Here is a 16,451-nt window from a genome sequence, read left to right as displayed (position 1 = left end):
TGGATGGATGGATGGATGGATGGATGGATGGATGGATGGATGGATGGATGGATGGATGGATGGATGGATGGATGGATGGATGGATGGATGGATGGATGGATGGATGGATGGATGGATGGATGGATGGATGGATGGATGGATGGATGGATGGATGGATGGATGGATGGATGGATGGATGGATGGATGGATGGATGGATGGATGGATGGATGGATGGATGGATGGATGGATGGATGGATGGATGGATGGATGGATGGATGGATGGATGGATGGATGGATGGATGGATGGATGGATGGATGGATGGATGGATGGATGGATGGATGGATGGATGGATGGATGGATGGATGGATGGATGGATGGATGGATGGATGGATGGATGGATGGATGGATGGATGGATGGATGGATGGATGGATGGATGGATGGATGGATGGATGGATGGATGGATGGATGGATGGATGGATGGATGGATGGATGGATGGATGGATGGATGGATGGATGGATGGATGGATGGATGGATGGATGGATGGATGGATGGATGGATGGATGGATGGATGGATGGATGGATGGATGGATGGATGGATGGATGGATGGATGGATGGATGGATGGATGGATGGATGGATGGATAGAGTGTAGTCTTTCTGTGCCGTAGATCAAGCAAATATCAATACAGGACAAAAAGTAAAAAACTACATCACAATGAGGAAAATACTTCCTCGAGTCTTCTATATGCAAAATTTAACTGTCATTTATGAAGTATTATATACATCTAAGTAGTAACTCCACTCATTATTTAAAATCAATGTACAGCCCTTGTGAACTTTCCATCACTCTCGTTTTTATTTACATATATTACAAACTACAAATTAAAACATTACACCGCCGAGGTTGAACGATTTCTCTGTAACTGAATAATCCTTGATCACCATTATCTAGGTTAATCAAATCAAAAGATATTCAATTCCAATCAAACTATTACATCTCTCCTTTTCCCCTTCTTCTTATCTCTAATGAAATAATTCTCTCCAAATCACTTTACCCCACTTCAGCCCGCCAGTCCTGAAGTCGAAAAGCGTGTAACGGGAACGCCTATTTTAATTATGACCCTATACCACGAATATATTTACCACACTATTTATGTATAGAAGATCAAATGACATTGTCCAGTTTTGATACCACAGACAGGTTTGAAGAGCTGCTGAGAACGTGATTCGATATAAACTGCAAAAGATGACACTCTTTGTGTTATCGAGTATTTTAGAAGTTTAACGACAAACAAGGCAGTAAGTAAGTAGGCATGTACATTCCACCCTTATAGAAAGTAAAACAGAACAAGGACAGTATATTAAAGTGATACTTCCATTAGAGTTATTCGGTAATGATTTATGTTACTATGAGGCTGCGTTTTGCTTTGAAGATGTCACAACCATGGTAGTCGGTATAGCTTATATTCAATCATAAATGAAACCGAGGTGCTATCCAGAAACATAATATAGTCATATGATAGACCTAGGTATGATGGGAGGGGTCAAGCCTGGGCTCCGCGGGGTCAACCAAGGGGCGGGAAATTATGAAAGGTTCAGGGGAACTTATACAGAATAAGGCATAATATATTCTCGTTATTACAATATATACAAAGTACAAATAGAGAACCCATTGTCGAAATGGTGGGACTAAACGTCGCATTTTCGAGATAAATGTCAACATTTTGAGATAAAACGTCAAATTTTCATCACGAAACGTCGAAAAATTTAGCATGGGGCTATCATAACACAAACATTTTGAGACGGTGCAGCATCGAGATTGCCACCGTACCGCGTAGCATCTACGAAAATAAAATTCGCTATCAAACCGGGCCACCCTGTCAGCTTTCTGCTTCTCCCGTTCTGAGGCAAACCTTCGTCACTGTCTTACACATGAAAACTGATCTGGAATGAAGAAATCTATGATAATTGATGCATTTTCTTCGTTTGATTATTTACTGTGTACCGGTACCTCAACAAGGCTAATGTGGTGGAGTTTGACCAAAATCTGCAGCAGGATGGAGAAGCGGATATACGCTCAATACGCAAAATTTCTTACACACAATTTATCGGTGGTCCCGACCAATTCGAATAACAGAGTGTTGCTGCAGGTTTACAGCTTGGTCTATCGATAAATCCCCAAATGTTGAAAAACGCATTCTACGAAAACGACTGATTTCAAATATAATATGTGCTAGTGAAATCAGAACCTAGTTTTGTCAAAATGGCGTAAGACACCACACTGGAATATGTTGTAACTATCCAATTTAGTGTGATCATGGAGAGGTTAAAACATATTATGTTGAATGCAGTGGCGGCGGAACCGGGGGGGCTTGGGGGGGCTCAGCCCCCCCCAATGAAAAAGTTGAGGGGGCAAATGCGTGTTAAGCCCCCCCAATATTTACCAAGGCTCCGAAACGTGCATCTGCCCATTTTTCAATGCATATTTGTCGATCTGTCCGATGCACACGTATACTATATAGGTGTAATAATTTTAGTAAATGCTGGGGGACCCTCGGCCCGTCCCCTGGCTATAGACCACATTGTCACCCCAACCGCGTCTTCACGCCCCGTGAAAAGTGGAAGCAGTGAGTGTGAGTACCGGTAAGCGTAACACAACTTCGTCTTAGGCCAATGACTTGCCTCATTTCAGCCAGTTCTCAAACATCCCCTTACTTGGTGACGGAGCGTCCATATATACAGTCAGGGGGCGGATGCCCCCCCCCCCCCTGACGGACTCAAATGGACTGCTGGCGCCCTTTTCAGCACTACTTTTTACTTATTCGCTATTATTGACTATTTTATTGCGCTCTCATATACCTATTGACATTTTTCATATTCTGTTGGTGTAATTTTCCGACAAAATGGAGACGACACCTATTTATTCACTGTTTATCTGAAAATTAGCAAGGCCCAGAAAGGGTCATTTCCTGCAATCTAGGGAGTATCTTTACTCAAAAAATTTCTGTACGCTCCGCGCCAACCTGTGGTGGCGCTCCTCTTAGATAGTGTCGAAAGCGCCCCTACAGACCATTCTTGCCCCCCCCTGACCAATACCCCTAGCTCCGCCACTGCCCTTACTACACTCAAAAACGTCTTTGTACACTACGAGTAATAGCTACTCTCTTAAAACATTATCGAATATACAAATTACAATGTTTTCACAGACTTTTACGTGCAATCTGAGAAATTGCAGGCTTGAGACCCATGTTTAGGGCTAGGTATTCGCAGCATAAAACACTCGGGAAGTGCCGTTTCCGGCCATCTGGGGGTTTGAAAAACCCAAAATTTTCTTGTACGCTCCGCGCCAACCGATGGTGGCGCTCCGCTTAGATGGTCTCCACACATTAGCCCCCCCAATAATTTTTCCGTTCCGCCGCGCCTGGTTGAATTGACTGCACGACAGTTAATATAGAAATAATATCACGCAAAAGAGCCCCCATTGTTCCGAGGAATGCATTAATTCGACCCGGGAAGTTTCAATAGCAAAACAATATGCTCATTGGTTCATTGCAATATTGAATCTAGGCTTCGAAATTAAAATTTTAGATTTAAGTTATAAAATATATTGTGACTCCGAAAGACAAACGCAGTCCGCTTTGATTATGTATCTTTTTTTTGTATTGCGCAATACGCCACATGTGAAAACAAATTGCACACAACTAGTACACTAAGTACAGTGCACCACACGTTATTATGTTGCACAATTACTACAGTCCTACAACACGAGGTTGAGTGTAAAACGCAGTACTGGTGTTGGCGAAAGGTGATTCACCGGTGTTATTATGCGGATTTTTCTTACTTGTGCGGATAATAGAATTTGAAAGATTTGCAGGTTTGCATCGATAACGTAAGCTGTGAGAAATATATTTATAATATATATTATGATTTAATTCGACATCAGGTTCGTAGAAACATATCGTATGACAATGTTACTACTAGGCTAGTCCTAGTTCCGCGACATGATACATACGGAATGTCGTTTCTTAATGTTGCGAGTATTACACTAACTAAGAGCTAAACTAAGGTTATTTTCCAAGGGCACTCCCAAGAATTGAGATAAAATAGTACTTTGAATGGTGTAAGTTTCAAACGGCATGCATTGGAAGTGCATGTGACCCTCAGATTTTAAAAACTAAGTCCAACCCCAGAAAAAGAAGTGTTGCAATTGTACTTGTATTACTATTTGTACGTTACTCCGACAGATAATTTTTGTAGGACTGGCCTATCGACTTGGTTTATCTGAGAGTGAGAGGGAGCATGCTGTTAATACTTACATATAGTACCATCAATCTCATTAGTACCCTTCAACTGTCTACAGGCCTAAGACAATAATTTGTCAGCTTTTGTGAACATTGTTTCAAGCATGTGTCTCATGTACATTTTAAAGCTGTATTATGTATTCCATTATGAACACACATTGATGCTTATCAAGACGGCCTAAAATTATCTCATTCAGTTTGACAATTTCTGTACGATCATGTCAGTATGATCAGGTACTTCAATACCTTATGTAGACTAAGAAGTGGTTTCTTCTTTAGCTCAAGCATTTTTTTTTTATTAAAACCAGATGAGTATCATATGTTGTTCTTATTTTCAGTTGAAAGCTCCTCAACATAGCTTCCTGATCAATGCAGAATGGAGACAGATTATTGGGATGTGACAAATGTCTTGGAGGAAGCAGTAGAAAAGTATGAACCAATCAGGAAATCTCTTGTACCATTTGTAACAGCAGAGGTAAGATCTTTAATATGTGCAAACTTTGCTGCTTTTCATGTTCTCTGCTGTTGATTTAATATTCAATTTCTTAATGTAGTGACAGTGACAATTTAGTAAAAATTGTAGATTTGAAAGTAAGCTCTTATTGGACGGTTACAATTAAGGAGATCTGAAAAATCCCAAAGAGTAAAAGTCTCTTGGATTAATTTAAATCTTTGATAATTGATATCACAATGTTTGCTATATAGAGCTTCACTTCATAATGTACATCAACTATGATATTTTTTTGTCATTTATATAGGAGTTATCTCCACAAAGCAGACAAGATGTTCTAGAAATACTCAGCCAACACTTACTAGATCCAGAGTTGACAGAATTTATATCAGAGAGTTTTTCTCCACTGCTATTGGAACTTGTACAGAGAGCTGTGAAAAGAGTATCAAAAGAGACTCACGGCCACAGATATGAGCAAGACAGATTGTTTGTGGCCACTGGCAAACATTTATTGACCAACAGTTATGGAGTTGAGAGGTAACACTTCTATATTTTTACTTTCATCTGCTGGGTAGAAATGCTAAGGAGCTTTAGAAAAGTATTATACTTTTCATTTCTTGGTAAAATACAGGACCATAAAGGTTTAATGTCATTGATTGATTTTGAAATCATGTAAATCTACATGTTCTGTGTGCATTACTAGATTGCTGAACATTATCTTTGTAAGAAAATACTGGCTGTATTCTTAACAGTCCCAATTGGATATATGTTTGATTGTGCTATTTTTCAACACAGGTCACCATTGCTCAACCACTTGTCTTCATCACCATCACCCTTTCAGGGACATGGTTTGTCCTCTGATGTACCACCAAAGAAGAAAAGGGTATGCTTTAATTTTTTTATACTTTTTCATAAAACTAAAGTTAACAAATTGTATTTCGGAACAAGTGCTAGCGTATGAGTAGTATACATGCAGAATCACATCAGTAAATTTTAATGTGGACAGTCCGAATGATTATGTTGATGGCAAAGAAAGAATGCCTAAGTACGACACAAAGAAAGTATGCCTGCCTATGTATGGTACGACACAAGAATGTATGCCTATGTATGGTCCGACACAAAGAAAGTATGCCTATGTATGGTATGACACATAAAGTATGCCTATGTATGGTATGACACAAAGAAACTATGCCTAAGTATGGTATGACACAAAGAAAGTATGCCTCAGTAGAGTATGACACAAAGAAAGTATGCCTATGTATGGTATGACACAAAGAAAGTATGCCTATGTTTGGTATGACACAAAGAAAGTATGCCTATGTATGGTACAACACAAAGAAAGTATGCCTTTGTATGGTACGACACAAAGAAAGTATGCCTCAGTAGAGTATGACACAAAGAAAGTATGCCTAAGTATGGTCTACTGGTCACATTCACAGAAAAGCCAGAAGCCAAAGAGGGCAACGTCTGATGAAGACATTGTAAAAGCTGCCCTGAAGCTTGTTCAGCATGACAGGAATATGATGTCAGCCATGGTTGATTGGGAAAACTTTGCTAACTTCCTCTCGCATGATAGTAAAATGGTCAAATGGTAAGTCAACTTTGCCTTGCCTTTTTTGCAGTTGAGTGTCAGTTTGTTTGGCATAAAGTTTTGCAGTTAAACATAGTCCACACTCTTGACATAATTTCTCCTACTAAATGATTTTAAATGAGTTAGTAAATCTTGATTAGGCACCAATTTAGCGCAGAGTTTGGAAACTTAAACTGTCTGAGGTTAACATAAATTTGTCATGGAATGACAGAAGTTGATAGCTGTCACAGAAATGTACACAAATTGCAGTTAACTATATACATATAGACATGTGCGATATAGACAATGGATTTGCTTCGCATAAATGGATTATAAGCCTTCAGATAGGCACACACTGTCATAAACATGGAGGTGGGGGGGGGGATGGGAAAGCTCATTAGATTCATGAACATACGTAGTTTCCGAACATTAATGTCTTGTGTGAAATCTGACCATTGAGAGCAAGAAAGAAAAAGAGTATTAATCTACACTGACATCTAGCTATTTTTGCTCTTCAGGTATACTTGCCAGACCCTCGCTCTCCTGAACAAACTTGGTGAAAGTGAGAAAGACATCTTTCTGCTACAACATTTCACTCAGAAGGAGATCCAACAATTGTCATTGTGAGTTCTTTTTTATTTTCATGAATCAAAAGATATTTTACCTGATCATTGTTTGACGATTGATTTCATCAATTTATCAATAATATTATTTAATCAATGTGTCTATAGTTTTTGTTGATCAATACATGTTCAAGCTACATTGTAATAAATGCATCTATAGTTTGTGTTTACATACTAATAAGTTACAATCCTGGCTCACCTAATTATCGCATCTAGTGATTTATAAACATGTGGAGAAAACATGTTAGCACAGTCCAAAACGGATTGTAAAGTTAACTTTTCACTTTACGACAGCCATGTTGTAAGGTCGATACTACGCATGCTTCCAGCTTTCATCCGGTATGCATTTAAGTATGCTTCCGACACCATATAGTCATTGCTGTCATTGTAAAGTGCTCTTGAACCTGCTTAAGCATGAAAATTAAGAGCGCTATATAAATGTGGTAAATAATAATATAATCTTTAGAATTGTTTTCCCCAAAAATAAAATACTAATACACTACAATTGTTATATATTGAAACATTAGTCAGAATTAAGTTTTCACATTTTGTCCACACAAAAGTGTGAGAATGCGAAATGCTGATGTTGTGTTACATGGAGTTTGCTCTGAATTTCCTTTCTACTTTCAATATCACTAAATGAAGGTGCATGGCATGTCCTAAAAGTCCTATGCCATCTCAGAAGACAAGTTTACGTCTAGTTCTGCATAATTTTGCTTTCCAGGTCCACCGCAGACATAAACGGAGGAAGTTCAACGGGCGGAACGAAGGAAGTCTGTACCTTGACAAGTTTAGATGCTTCTTCCGGGAGGAAAATTATTCAAACTCAAGACCTATCTCCAAATGTGGTTTCAATTTCTGGTGTTTTACTGAGCACGAAGGAAGATAAACTCAGTAATGGGGGAAAGGTATGTTCTTCCTAAATTTGATAGTCAGCATTTACTAACAATTGAGATATTTAAATACACTTTGTACTATATTACTGTGAATAAGGCTTCACATCTATCTTGAAAGAAGTGGTTTTTGTGTGGAATCTAAATCTTTGCCATAATCTCATTGATGATGTGCCTTTACCGTTTAAGCTGGATTCAAAGAGTCAGGACAATATTTCCTTGGTTTTTCAGTAGATCGTGATTGTGGTGTTTTAGATTTGTTCTTAGAGATTGTCTGGTAGAAACGTGGAGGAAGGTATCTAATAGATATGAATAAATTGCAGTCACTTTTGGAACATTACAGAATACTCTCAAGTTGCCGAAAACAAACAATTGAACCAAGTTGAAGAGAGTTGTCATTAACAGTTAAGAGTTTGCCAATGAGAGAAATGTCATAATTTGAATGTATTTGTTGATGGGATTTGCTCTGGATATCAGCAATCGTAGAAACCTTTCCATTAGTCTGAATACGTTGAACTGTGTGCCATAGGTTATAGCTTAAAATTAAAGCTTTTTCTTCTTTCTTTTTTTTGTAAAGGGTGTGCCATCTGCACATGTAATCATTCCAGTACAGTCAACAAAAACCAGTTTGCAGAATCTGGCCCTAGCAATTGTTTCAGGATCACCAGTTTTGCTTGAGGGACCTGTTGGGAGTGGGAAAACCTCTTATGTTGAACATATTGCTAATCTAACAGGCAGGGGAAATCCATGCGACCTCATCAAGGTACAACTCGGGGATCAGACCGATAGCAAGGTAAGTTATGATTGTGACATAACAAATTTAATCATCACCACGGCAACATGCAAATACTTGAGGGACCAATAGGGATCAGTACAAGATCTTATGTAACATGATTTTCAAATATTGATTATATGCAAATAATTGAGGGACCCGATGAGAGTGGTAAACCCTCTTAATGTTGATAATATTGCTGATTTAGCAGGCAGGAGAAATCCATGTAACCTTTTCAAACCAACAGCAAGCCCCTTTCAATCTTTTTAAAGTCTGTGTTCCTGTTTCTTTCCTTAAGGCACTTGTGGGAACATACCGATGCACAGAGATTCCAGGAGAGTTTGTCTGGCAGCCTGGTCCCCTAACACAGGTACATATACTATAAATGACATGCATTGTATCTTATGTACTGTTGTATGTGGTGGTCAATGTAAATTTAATGTTAAAGAATGCAGTTATTATTCTTCACTGTATCTTGAAGAAATTGTTTCTGACAAAGTTTAATGAAATTATATTAGACATAGTATTTGATTCAGCAATTAGGAATTGTCATCGCATGTGTGCATATGCAATATCATGGCAGCCTCAAAAGATGAACAAATAATTAAGGTATTTCAACTACAATTTCGTAAAAGAAACCCAGACATTAGAGGCAGGGCAGGTGAGACATATGTTACTATATTTGGAATTCGTTGGGGGGGCTTCTGATTTTTTTTTTTTAACATGGGTCAATTTCGAAATTTGAATATATACATCCACGTCATTAGAAATTTGGGACAATCCCTGAATCCCACTTTGATGTCAATGTTTCCATCATTTCCATGGTGATGCTGTTTGTACTCTAGGCTGTCCAAGAGGGAAAGTGGATCTTGTTAGAGGACCTAGACTACGCTCCAATGGATGTTATTTCTGTACTTCTACCTCTGTTGGAGTCTGGATCTCTGACCGTACCAGGACACGGCGACACCATCAGAGCAGCACCAGGATTCCAGATATTTGCAACTCAGAGGTAGGTGATCTCATCTTCTAAAATTCTGACTCAATGCCTTTTATAGAATTTTCATTTTTGGCATACAAAGTGTTATTATTATTATTATTATGATTATCATTGTATATAATAATGATACTTAATTTTGCAGACACCATCACTGACCAGCCTCTCCTCCCCCTCCCTGCATTTTCTTCACAGAGAGATAGTAATGTTTGTCAAAGAGTAGATAGGGTAGGGCTGGAAGTTAAAGCAATGGCAAAATGTATCATATATTGCTATTGGGTCTCCCCATATTCATAAGTTGGAATTTTACCCTGAGGTAATTTGAGGAGTGATCCCTACGTTAGCGAATGAGTTTGCTTCCCCCTGTTTCTGGTGCAATTGATGTATCTTTCCATTAGATACAGTATATACACTTAACTGTGTAGATGTATAGATTCTCTTGTTACGAGGTAGAGGTCACCAAGATCTGGTATTCAATGGTTTGTAAAGTTTACAATTAAACCAATATAAAGTCCTGGCTTTTTGCCCATCACTGGTGAATTGGAATTTGTAAACTGCACTGCTACATTCAGCTGTGTTTGAATATCTTGCCTTTATCAAGCATACTTGCACTTAAGTTTAATCAGTATCATGCAAAGAATTACTATCCATTTTCTCTTTTATTTATAGGCTTTACTCTCATGACAGTGGTCTATACAGACAGCAGTCCGCTCACTCAGCAGTACTTGACCACTGCTGGACGAAAATCAGAGTCAATTCATTGTCCAAGAATGAGCTATACCAGGTAGTTATTAAAATGGGCAAAAGTTACACAATTAACAGATAGATATGACTGAAAAACATGGTGTGATGACTTACCTATTTACAGAATATCTGATGATGGAAAATTTTATGTTTGAGTTCAAAAGCATATTATTGAATTTACGTTAGTTTTTCTCTAGATTCTCTGCATATTCACATGTATTAACGTCTTGTTTCTTTTCCATAGGTGATTGTCAAGCTGTATCCTAAGCTAGAGACAGTTGCTGGTAAATTGCTTGAGATATTTCTACTTCTCTGTGCCAGCTACCATGAGCAAGAGGAAGAAGAAGGTGCTGTTGCCATGGAAACAAACACAGAATTACTAGAACAGACCAACTGGAAGCAAAGAGGCAATCGATTGGTATCTACAAGGTAGGATGCATTCCCTATTGTTATGGATGTTCTGGTTGTTGATGTTGATTTTGTTAACAAAATTGTTGAAAATGTTCTGCATCTATAGGTGAAAACCACATCCATATAGTATTTTGTATGGGAAAGATACAAAATTCCATTTCTTTTTCTTTCTAATTTTCTGATATTGTGTGAATATATCTGGCAACAGTAAAGTGAAATTATGACTAACTACTTTATGACTTAACTAATTACATGCCTGGAGTATGGCTTGGACTAAGGCCTGGAGTATGCCATGCCTGGAGTATGCCATGCCTGGAGTAAGGCAGTTCTTCTTAGCCAATCATAATAGGTTACATTCAATCTCATGTTAAAATAGATAAAAAGAAAGTAAACGTTAGCTGTAACAATGCTTGCAAAAGTTGACCCTTAGTAACCATTACTTGAAGTACTAGCATATCCGAATTTTTTTTTGTGCTTTCTGAAAGGGATCTTCTGAAATGGTGTGATCGTGTATCTCAAGATCAGGACTTTACAACTAGCCAGACAGCCAACATGGTCCTCCTGGAGGTGAGAAGTGTGATATGTTGTAATCGGTATCTGTTTATATGATATTCAGCCTCTCTATCTCACAACAACAACCATAGTGAGCAGTTCACAGAAATTTTTTCTAGAACAGTTAGGCATCATGTCAAAAAAACTAGCTGCAGCAGCTGCAAAAATCCTTGCTCAGTTAGGACAGGGAGTTGTTATGAAACTCCCTGGTTAGGATGAATCAATATCAATAGTATGTATTTTGTCTTCAGACCTACAGTGCTTATTATGTGAAACTGACAGCATACAAAGGTTTGTCCTACTATGCAGCCAAGCTGCAGGATGCTGCAGCCCCCTCAGCTCACCACTTTTGACATGGTGCCTAAGATGACAGTAGAAACACATCAGCAATAGCAAAGAGCAAATTATTCTCTCAAAAGAAAACAGTAACATTTTCACCCTGCATAAAGGAAACTTTTATAATAGTAATTTATAGTTTGATGAGATTATGCAAATGTCATGTACCCAATAACATGTTCAGTTTATGAACCCTGTCTGTGTGCCTTCTGGTTAAAGAACCAACTAGAATCAATATTTCTGCTCCTGTAATGCCATGAAAACAAACATTGTCAAAGTTCCTTGGATTTAGCTTTCTCCCTCTTTGATACACAGGCTTTGGATTGCTTCACGAGTTGCCTACCCAAGCCTGAGATGCGACTGGCTGCGGCCCAGGCCATCGGTGCCCTGATCAACATTTCCAGAGAACAAACCCAGTATTTCTGTCAGAGCTACAAACCTGCCATAGAAGTACATCCGACTTCTGTCAGGGTGGGCAGAATCACTCTTCGAAAGAAAGTTCAAGAGATTGCCTCATTAGAGAGGTATGTTCGGGTACCAGTAAACCCCTGTTCTTCTTGAACAGATCATATGTTTAGATTTCAGTGGACATCTCATTTGTGTATACTATGTGGGTGTCTGGGTGGTTTTACAAAATTTAAAAAACATATATAGAGATATTTAGGTATGTCCGACAATGTTATTAATAAGTAAAGTCAAAACAGTTATCTTATCTGTGATTTGACCATCTTGCTAATCCAGTTTGACCATAAAAAATGTATATTATGAATAGTAGCAGTTCCCTCAAACATTCTGATCTAACATTGAGCTTTTAAGGCTACAAAACCAGTCACATTTTCATGTAGGTACCCACCAACACTAATATTCTCCACAATGATGAAGATGGGGCAACTACTCAACTGACACCTTCCCCAGGCTGTGAAAATTTATCGTCATGTCTTTTGACCTATGAACAGTTGACTTTTTGATTCATTAGTGACTCAAACTTTGGTAGATGGTATGAATTTTGGTGTTAATGTACTTTTGATCCTTTAATTTTCATCATAAAGTTTCACCATGGGCAATAGTCAGAGAGTAATTGTAGTCTACATACTAAAGGCCACAATCGTTTTTAAGTTATTAAATATTACTAAATAAAAACTTTGGTCAAACTTTAAATGAAACTGGTAGCCTTTAATACACATATTCCACTATAAAACAGCAAGTATCTATGTCTGCAATGTTATGCGACTAAATGCTTCCTTCTCTTCGGAGGAGTTGCCTTAAGCTGGTAGTCAGTGTTAGCATTTTTAATCAGTTAAACGTGAACAAATCCCTTGCGATGATAAATACTGCGATGTCATTCTGCACCCGGATGCAATGCGTGTTCACAGTTATCTAGCTGTTCAGTAGAGACTTCCACAATTTTTCTTTTACTAAAATGTTATGAAGGTCATCTAAGTTTCTTCTTTTTTTCTCTCTCCTCTTCAGTGGAAGTCGCAGTAACTTCTCTTTCACGAGACATTCCCTGGTTCTTTTGGAGAGAATCGCTGCCTGTATCTTCAGGACGGAACCAGTGTTGCTTGTAGGAGAGACAGGCACAGGAAAAACCTCAACTGTGCAATATTTAGCTAAACTGGCAGGTCAAAGGTTAAAGGTCATCAACATGAATCAACAGAGTGATAGTACAGATTTACTTGGAGGGTGAGTGATACTATTAGTCACATATGGAAATATTTGTATGTAACCAATAATAATACTGTATTATTAATTGACTAAAAACCAGCAGAAGGTAAAGTTTAGAAAATTCTGAATTGATTGACTTTGTTATAGTTGGTGTAAACCTTCATAAATGACATGTAAAGAGCAAACTGAAAAATTAAAATACAAACACCTCTCAAATTGTTCCCATATACTCGTTTGAATTATATTCTCATACATTAGACAAACATAGCATAAGAAGCATATCGGCTACATTATTTATTCATCAGATATGTCTGATATCTATATTTCCTTATTTCAACTTCTTCTCTCTCATGCAGGTACAAACCAGTCGATATACGTCGGCTTGTAGCTCCGGTCAGAGAGAAGTTTGAGCAAATCTTTGTGAAGACATTTTCAAGGAAGCAAAACTTAAAATTCCTGGGACACATTCAGAAAAGTTTCCACGGTCACCAATGGCAGAACTTGTTGAAATTGATGACTCACAGCACAGGCGCTGCCGTAAAGAAACAAAAGGCAATTAAAAGTAAGTCACTGTCGTTAAGAATTGTTGCATTGTCCTTTGAAATTTTGAGTTTATGTGTGTAATTATCATCAAGAAATCAGACAAAAATATCCCCTTGATGTAAAATCAAGAAGAATTTTGAATTTGCAGAGTCTGTTGAAATCTATAAAAAGGGAAGTAGCTGATGGTAGTAGTAAGCCCTGTCTGCCTGCCACCCCATCCCATCCCCTCCAAAACATACTCAGCTATTTATAGAAGTGAGAAAGTCCTGAAGCTATTGATCACAATGCAGTCACCCATCTGTGAGATGCCAATCTATATCTGAAGGCTAACGAGTTTGTTCTTGTTTTCCATATATTTTCCTTTCCTTGATTCTGTTTATAATGTTCAGATCCGTCCCAGGAACAGCAGGAGATATCCAAAGAATGGAAGCAAGTGTCCGAGAAACTGAATAAGTTAAAACTCCAAATTAAGCATGCAGAAGGTGCTCTGGCCTTTACATTTGTTGAGGTGAGTTGTCAGAAAGTATTTACACGCTTTACAAAAAAACTTTTTCCCTACCCCATTCCCTTAATCCTCTCTTTGTCCCTCCACTGTTTATCTCCTACCTCTCCTCTTCCCCTGTTGGTTTCTTTCTTTCTTCTGGCCATCCCTTGTCTACTAATCCCCTTACATCCATCTCTTTGTGTTCACCATGCTCGTTAACCTGTCTGTATTCTGTGCGTGTTTTTGTCCCTTCTGTTAGTGTTACTTGTCATTTAGCCTTTGAAGAAGATCCTGCTAGGATCGAAACGTCAGGCCAACTTACTTTTACACATTACAAAAAAACTGTTAATAAAGAGAGTATGCATGAATTGAATGGATTGAAGAGTGGTAGAAATAATGTGGCCGTCTTCATCATGTATCATCCGTTTATCCATGTTTCCTTGAAGGGCACATTGGTGAGGGCACTACACGATGGAGACTGGATACTGTTAGATGAAATCAACCTGGCCAGTGCTGAGACACTAGAGTGCCTGAGTAGTCTCCTGGAGGGACCAAATTCATCTTTGATGTTGATGGAAAAGGGGTAAGTGTTTTTCCTGTATAACTTGAGATTTGTAACCATTTCTACAAGGATTTGCTTCAGCGGTTATATATTTGTGTTCACATAAATCAGGGGTAGCTGACCTTTGGCCAAGTGTGTCACAAATGTCCCTTTCGAGTATACTTTGTGACAAAGTAGGACCTCTGTTTTGAATAGAATAAAACTATGAGCTCTTTTGTGAATATTCATAATCATGTATTCATCTAATCAAACTATTTTTCAAAGTTGGTTGGCATTATAAACATAGTTCTGGAAAAAGGAGTAAAGCTACAGAACCATTACAGCTATCATAACAAGTCACTACCGGCCATTAACTTTAGGAGGGTGATTGAATATGGTACTACCCGTAAATGCAAGTCTCAATATGACCGTTCGCACTGCATAATTTATCTTTGTATCTGCATTACAGAGACCTTCAACCAGTGGTTCGTCATCCAGACTTCCGTCTGTTTGCCTGCATGAATCCTGCCACCGATATTGGGAAGAAGGAACTACCAATGGGCATTAGGAACAGGTAAAACTTTATTTATATCTTTTTAAAATTAGTACAGTTTGTTATTTTAATCTATTGAAGTAGTAATGTGATCTGATATAGTATTACTGCTCTGACTTCATTGGGTTGTGTGTGGGTTTTTTTTTTGGGGGGGGGGTGACATACTAAAAACCAGTATGCTCAAGATTTCTGGAAGATTGGGATAGAGATCATATGCTCCCTTTTCCCCTCCTTTGATCCTATTTTTGATTGCAGATGTAGAAATATTGGATCTATGACATTTTTTTTATCCTGTTTTGCAGATTCACAGAGTTTTATGTCGATGAGCTTGTGTCGCCCACAGACCTGCAGATACTGATATGTGATTATCTGAAAGGATTTAACCTTTCAGCAGGAAGAGTCCAAAGTATTGTCAAGTGAGTTTTTCTTTGATAATTAAGTTTAAGCCCCATTTTCTAGAAAAGATCCATTCTTCCTTGCACTTTGCGAGCCAAAAGTTGGCTTTGACAGGAATGACAATGAATGGATTAATAAGGCGAACCCACCTGCCAATGTATGGGGATTCGCTGTGCTTCTTTTTTTGTGAAGAAAATATATTAAGTATTGTGTGTATTTGAGGATTTTTTGTTGGTGATGTGCAGAAGTGATGTGATTTTACCTTGCAAGAAAGCTATGTCCTTTGAACTTTGTTAAATACTATACAAGTACAAATGCCAACCTGCTTTGCATAATATAATAATAATAATAAATAAGTTCTTAATATAGCGCCAAATACCAAAATGCCTCTAGGCGCTTTACAAAACCTAAAACAAGTAGAAACAAAAAGACAGAGAAATAAAAGGTACAAAATCCAGTTAAAGTAGATAAATCCACTTCTTACAGTAATGTTGAGTGCATAGAACTAGATGTGTTGTACAATCTTGAGGCTACATGGCCCTGAAGCCTACCAACAAGATGTTCCTTCCAACGGCAACCAGAGTAGACTGTCCGGTCCCACTCAAGTAAAACATTTTATATAAATCCATTAACAATACAT

At 38.1% G+C, this 16,451-nt stretch overlaps 1 protein-coding gene across 2 annotated transcripts in view; it reads left to right on the top strand.

Annotated features, from left to right (window-relative positions):
* Positions 1–3,715: 3,715 nt before the first annotated feature.
* The window catches only part of LOC139963549 (midasin-like), an 80,048-nt gene continuing 67,312 nt past the window's right edge, over positions 3,716–16,451 (top strand). Inside the window, exons 1-20 of one of the 2 annotated variants that reach the window (XM_071964403.1) lie at positions 3,716–3,871; positions 4,622–4,758; positions 5,042–5,271; positions 5,530–5,617; positions 6,174–6,325; positions 6,823–6,927; positions 7,652–7,835; positions 8,398–8,613; positions 8,891–8,962; positions 9,438–9,601; positions 10,256–10,370; positions 10,575–10,759; positions 11,227–11,308; positions 11,945–12,153; positions 13,100–13,312; positions 13,651–13,856; positions 14,227–14,345; positions 14,768–14,904; positions 15,332–15,436; positions 15,718–15,831. In XM_071964403.1, the coding sequence (XP_071820504.1) occupies positions 4,660–4,758; positions 5,042–5,271; positions 5,530–5,617; positions 6,174–6,325; positions 6,823–6,927; positions 7,652–7,835; positions 8,398–8,613; positions 8,891–8,962; positions 9,438–9,601; positions 10,256–10,370; positions 10,575–10,759; positions 11,227–11,308; positions 11,945–12,153; positions 13,100–13,312; positions 13,651–13,856; positions 14,227–14,345; positions 14,768–14,904; positions 15,332–15,436; positions 15,718–15,831 (2,795 nt within the window). In that variant the 5' untranslated portion in view covers positions 3,716–3,871; positions 4,622–4,659. The remainder of the gene's footprint in view (positions 3,872–4,621; positions 4,759–5,041; positions 5,272–5,529; positions 5,618–6,173; positions 6,326–6,822; positions 6,928–7,651; positions 7,836–8,397; positions 8,614–8,890; positions 8,963–9,437; positions 9,602–10,255; positions 10,371–10,574; positions 10,760–11,226; positions 11,309–11,944; positions 12,154–13,099; positions 13,313–13,650; positions 13,857–14,226; positions 14,346–14,767; positions 14,905–15,331; positions 15,437–15,717; positions 15,832–16,451) is intronic. The other variant, XM_071964404.1, reaches the window with a different exon arrangement.

The sequence above is a fragment of the Apostichopus japonicus genome, chromosome 22, assembly GCF_037975245.1.
Source record: "Apostichopus japonicus isolate 1M-3 chromosome 22, ASM3797524v1, whole genome shotgun sequence".
NCBI lineage: Eukaryota > Metazoa > Echinodermata > Holothuroidea > Aspidochirotida > Stichopodidae > Apostichopus > Apostichopus japonicus.
The sequence above is the reverse complement of the archived record's forward strand: the minus strand, read 5'-3'. Positions and strand labels throughout refer to the sequence as shown.